We start from the raw sequence: 6000 nt of genomic DNA on the forward strand, positions 1-6000 counted from the left end.
CACCCGGTTTCCTTGGTGTAGCAACTCAGAAACGCCGCATCGTCCTCCCACCATTCTCTCTCATTCAACTTTGGTGAAAGAGAATTTGCTTGTTGTTGTTTTTCCCAGAGGAAAAAAGAAATTGCTAGTGAAAATTTCAGGGGAGAAAGGTGAGATTTGGACACCAAAGCAATGACCTGCCGTAAAATGTTGGTTGTTGGAATGGTTTGCCTTCTAGGTGACAAACTTCTCTCCGGGGCTTTTGCAATCTGTCTAGTTTTGCACACTTCACCTGGGGAAAATCAGGAGGAAATTCTCTCCAGGGGAAGGGATATTTTTTTACACCCCCCAAAAAAATTTCTGGGGTTACTATGAATTCTAGGAGAAAATCCTACGTTGAGAAATGATTGGACAGTTTTACTATCCCCAAAGAATGTCGGAATAGTTTAGCTGTCCATAAATAAGTTGGGGGGAATTTGCAACTTAACAAAATCATTTGTTCTCAGTTGGGAGGGTTCTTTCCCTGGTAGGTTTTTTTGAGGGGGAATTTGTTTTATTAAAAGAAAAGAAAAAACCACCACTAGGAAATTGCTCTGGATATATTTAGGTGCATACCTTAAAAAGCAACAGGACGCAAAGTTTTGGCTGGAGATACCCCTAGTTGGGAGGGGGTTGGAGATGGAGATGGTGGAGATGGATGCAAGGACAATGGGATGTGTGTGTGTGTGTGTGTGTGTGTGTGTATCATCACAATACAATACGAACACAATATGGAAGCCTGATGATGGCAGATGAGATTCTGCCGAAATGTTGCTACAACTTTAAAAGCACAACTACTATGACGTGGGAAAATACCCGAACAAAGCTGAATGCCATACATGTAAGTACCCGCGAAAACTTAAGAATATATATATGTATGTATGTATATGTATATATATGTGTGTGTGTGTGTGTGTGTGTGTCTTTGTTTGTGTCTGTGTCTGTGTCTTTGTGTGTGTATGGATGGATGGATGGAAGGATGGGGGGATGATGGAAGGATGACAGGAGGAAGGTAGGAAGGACAGTGAGAGGGTTGGAAAGGGAGGTGGAGATGGAAGGAAGGTCATTGGGATATGGGGGAAAAGAATGGATGGACAACGAGACAGAGGGATGGAGGAAGGACAGTGGGAGAGTTTGAGAGGGTGATGGAGATAGATGGAAGGGATGGAGGGTGATGGAGATAGATAGTGGGATGGAGAGATGAATGGATGGACAGTAAGAAGGAAGGAAGGAGGGAGGAAGGGTGAGGGGGCAGTGAAAGTGTTGAGTTGGACATGGAGATGGATTGAAGGACACTGAGAAGGAGAGAGGAGGAAGGAAAAAGAGTGAGAGGGTTGGAGATAGAGAGGGATGGATGGATGGATGGATGGATGGATGGATGGATGGATAGGACAGTGAGATGGAGAGCAGAGGAAGGAACAAGAGTGAGAGAGTTAGAAATGGATGGATAGATAAACAGTGAGAGGGAAGAACAGATGTAAGAAAGGCAGCTGAGTTGACCTTGGGAATCCCCCCATAATTACACCATACTCCTTTCTAACTGTTGTTTCATTTTTGGAAGACAAAAAAAAGGATGCTCTTTAAAAATTTCCAACCACTCCAAATTGCTGCATTAAATGAAATCACAAGCCATTTAAAACACGGCCATTGTTGTGGGCCAACCACGGAAATGCGGGAAGAGAATTCCTCCATAAACGATGCGAGGGTCAGATTAGAAAGGGGGGGGTGGGGAGGAACTAGCAAAAAAAAAAAAAGTGAAAAGAAAGCTGTTTTATCAAGCAGATTGTCAACTGTTCGAAATAGAAAAGAGCCATACGGTCCATCAAGGCAGAACAGTTTCCAGGAAAGACCAGGCCACGAAGACCACAACAATCCTTACTTGCAGCCACTTCTCCTCCGACATCCCCTTGTAGAAAAGGCTTCACTTCATACAAAATGCCCCAATTTCACCCCCAATACAGATTCATTTCTTCTACAGCTGCACTCAAGAAGAAAAGATTCCACATGGCTTTTTACAGACTCCTCCATGGCTAAATAAAAAAAGAGAGAGAGAGAGAGAAAGATGGGAAAACGCAATCCAGAAAACAGTGCATGGGTTCTCTCCTTCTAAGGGGATTCTCAGGAATTGGAAGGAAATAAAGGCCAACAACGGCAGGTCCATGTATTCCTTTTCAGATTTTTTTGGGGAAAAAAACCCCCTGCCATTTTGAAGTGGGAAACATACAGAAACTATAGCCAAGACTCGGTCAAGTCAAACTCAACTTTGAGAGGCCTCACGGATACATTTGGGGGGGGGGGGCAATGCTGCGGAAGAATAATGAAGGGGTTTTATTTATTGAATTACTTATCAAGCATCAGGTTCAAGTTCCATCATTAATCAGCTGCAGGATAAGAAGAAGCAATGGGTGGGAGATCATTAAAGAGAAATACAACCTAAAAGGGAGAAGACGTTTCCTCACCGCCAGAACAATTAATCAGTGGAACAGCTTGCCTTTGGAAGTTGTGAGTTCTCCGAAACTTGGAGGTTTTCAAGAAAAAGATTGGACAGCCATTTGTCCAGAATGATCTAAGGTCTCCTGCTTGAGCAGGGGTTGGACTAGAGGACCTCTAAGGTCCTTCCCAACTCCGTTATTCAGTATTCTGTAACTTTACATGTCTCACAGCAAATGATTCCTTCCTTCCCTCTTTTATAATCATTCTCTTTATCACTTTCAATTCTTCTCCTTTTTGTCTTCCTCCCTCCCTCCCTCCCTCCCTCCCTCCCTTCCTCTTATAATAGTTCTCTTTATCACTTTCAGTTCTTCTCCTTTCTGTCTTCCTTCCTTCCTTCTTTTCCTCTTTTGTAATCATTCTCTTTATCACTTTCAATTCTTCTCCTTCCTTCCCTCTTTCCTCTTTTATAATTATTCTCTTTACCACTTTCAATCCTTCTCCTTTCTGTCTTCCTTTCTGTCTTCCTTCCTCCCTTCCCTTCCCTTCCCTTCCCTTCCCTTCCCTTCCTCTTTTGTAATCATTCTCTTTATCACTTTCAATTCTTCACCTTCCTCCCTCCCTCCCTCCCTTCTTCCCTTCCCTAAATTACAACCTTATGCTTTTCTCCTAATCTCTCACACTCTCTCTAAAGTCCAACCTTGGTCAAGACCAGACAACCTTGGTCATTTTAGCCGTTAAACAAGCAGCCCCTTCAAAACTCTTCCCAACAACAACAAAGCAACTTCACGTAAATATGAGATGCGACGGTGCACGTTTTGTAGTCTCCTGCTCCTCTGTTAAGAGAGACTCATTTCTCTAAGAGCTTCCTCACTTCCGACACAACGTCACAAGGATATACCCTGGTGCATTGTGATTTTGAGGATAGTGTTAGTCAGGGATGGCAAAACAGCCCCGAAACAGCCTCTCCAGAGACCGCCTGTCAATTACCTTGAAAGCAAATACAAAAAAAAAAGACTCCGGTAGTTTTTGTACAACAACTCGCACACTGTATTACCACTGCTCTGCTCCTGTTCCTAATGAGCGAGAGTTATTTTGGGCCACTTCAGGGAGAAAAGCAGACAGGGAAGCTATCAGGAACACCCCTCTTTGCTACCAGGGCCAAGAGGTTACACATAGTTGCCCTCCAGGGAGCTCCTAGGTGACACGTCTTCTCCAGAAAGGCATCTGAGTAATGGCATAAAAGCTTGGCTGAAACCATCACTGGAATTCCTCCTCTGGGAAGTCATATTATGGTTTCTAGTCTTTACAAGTCCTATATTTCTCCAAGAATTCAAAGCTATATGCATCTCTCCCTCCCTCTCCTTCTCTCTCCTTCTCTTCCTCCCCCTCTCTCTCTCCCTCTCTCCCTCCCTCCCCTCTCCCTCTCTCCCTCTCTTTCCCTCTCTCCCTCTCCCTCCCTCCCTCCCTCTCTCTCCCTCTTTCCCTCTCTCTCCCTCTCCCTCCCTCCCTCTCCTTCTCTCTCCCTCTCCCTCTCTTGCTCTCTCTCCCTGCTCTCTCTTCCTTAGTTTTCCTCCCAGCCACATGGGATAGGCCGGAGGGAGAGAGATTGACTGGTCCGAAGAGCCAGGAAAAAACCATGGCTGAACAAGGAGTTAGGTTCTCACCGTCCTAAACTGACACTCTTAACTGACACACTGTTGAGGGATATCACATCTAGTTTCTACGTTCTTCTTTCTTAATCCATACTATTCCTTAATGAGAAATCCCAAGAGTGTTTATCTTCTCTCACCATTGAAATAACCCTGCTGGAGTTTTATTTCAGGAATGCATGAAACTGGCACGGCCAATGCAGTTTAAGACAGAAGGAAAATACTTATGGCTAAAGAATATTCCTCCTTCACTTTTTTGAACCAAATAATTGGTACAATAATTGCGTTTCTGTCTCTTGAAAACGTCCCTTCCTGTCTGGATCTTTGAAGGTCACAGGAAATCCATTACATGATCAATCTATCTCTATCTATCTATCAGAAAAATTGGTATTCTTGGGTCAAGAGTGACCTTTTGTATCCATAAGGATGTTTGCTTACCACTGGGTGGTAAGATTAAGAACCATCCTTTTCCTTTGGCTCGTGAGTTGGCATGGAACAGAAGAAGAAGACTCATCCAAGGGAAAATTCATCTGAAAAAGCGTCTGAGATCAACTCAAATCCAAAGCAACCCAAAAGAAGATTCACCCGAAGGCCGAGCCAAGCAAAATAGACCTCAGAGATAAAGAGCAGCAGCTTCAGCAACAGCAGCATTAACAGAACGATAACACAATGTCAACGGAATTAGAGGCGCGTATAAAAGCCGGAGTTGTAAATAATACGAACGGTAATCAATGCAATACATGTAGCGGTGGCCGCTGCCGTTAATATAATTTGCTGCGACAAAGGTTCAAGGAATCCGAGGCGAAATCTTGCTCTGCTCCCCAGGACCTTGACAAAAGTTTGCAACCCTGCCCAGTGATGAACACCCCCCTCCCAATGAGAACGTCCTTCCGATGATCCATCAACTCTCCCCAACAGCGAAGATCTCAGCCAACCAACCAGCAGAGAGACCTAGGATCTCGGGGGTCCACGAGTGGGCGAGTGGCCGGGACGGAGGTCTTACCTGGCCAGGGGCTTGGCACGGGATGCGATCTTGGTCATGATGATGCTTCCCAGCCTGGGGGTAGCCACGGCACGGAAGGTCCCTTCCCAAAACTTCTCAAACAGCTGCTTCTCGCCTTGCTGTAGGCTGGCCATGTCGCGGAGCTCTCCGGGGTGCTGAAAACACACCCCGCGTGGACATCCAGAAAGGGCGTGGGGAAGGGGGGGGGGGGTTTCAGGATTGGGACCCTGGATCGGGGGACTCCCCAGTAGACGACCCTGGAGGAGGAGGGGGCTTTTTTCCTGCCTCCCGGTCCAGCTACGGGGCTACCTTGACCGAGGCGTTTCTTTCTTTCCCCTTCAATCCGACGAACAATTGAGGGACGCTCAATTTCCTCCTTCCTTCCTTCCTTTCTCCCTTTCTTCTCCCTCCTCCTTTTCCTGCTCCGTCTGTCTCAGAAAGGGACACAAAAGACAGGCGCGCTCTTCGCTCCGATTGGCATCACAAAAGACGCCCCGTGTTCCCTCCCACTCTCTCCCTCTCCCCCCTCCTTCCCCACCCCTGGGCGAGGCGGTGCCGGCGGTGGTAGTGGTCGTGTGCTTGTCAATAGCTTGAGAGGGGAAGGGGGCGAGGCGAGGGCGCTGAGTCAGAGGCGGCAGAACTGGGGGAAGGGAGGAGGAGAGCAAGGCGCAGAAGCCCCCCCCGAGCTGCCTTGGCACACACAAAGACACACGCGCAGGGCGAGCGCGCGGAGGCACACTCCGGAGCAGACGGAGGAGGAGGAGGAGGAGGAGGAGGAGGAGGGAGGTGGCAGATATGATTCGCCACCTCGTGGTAAAGTGAAGGGGGAGAGAGAGCACTGCTCCTTGGGGGCCCCAAGTCTTGGCAACTTCCCCAGTCAGGAGGGAGGTAAACGCA

At 47.0% G+C, this 6000-nt stretch overlaps 1 protein-coding gene across 1 annotated transcript in view; it reads right to left on the reverse strand.

Annotated features, from left to right (window-relative positions):
• The window catches only part of SRRM4 (serine/arginine repetitive matrix 4), a 79052-nt gene extending 73430 nt beyond the window's left edge, over positions 1–5622 (reverse strand). The window contains exon 1 of the mRNA XM_087942754.1: positions 5104–5622. Coding sequence (XP_087798880.1) covers positions 5104–5237 — 134 coding nt within the window. The 5' untranslated portion in view covers positions 5238–5622. The remainder of the gene's footprint in view (positions 1–5103) is intronic.
• Between the last annotated feature and the right edge of the window lie 378 nt (positions 5623–6000).

The sequence above is a fragment of the Notechis scutatus genome, chromosome 13 (genome assembly GCF_049901735.1).
Source record: "Notechis scutatus isolate UNSWTSFEM ecotype Mainland chromosome 13, rNotScu1.2, whole genome shotgun sequence".
NCBI lineage: Eukaryota > Metazoa > Chordata > Lepidosauria > Squamata > Elapidae > Notechis > Notechis scutatus.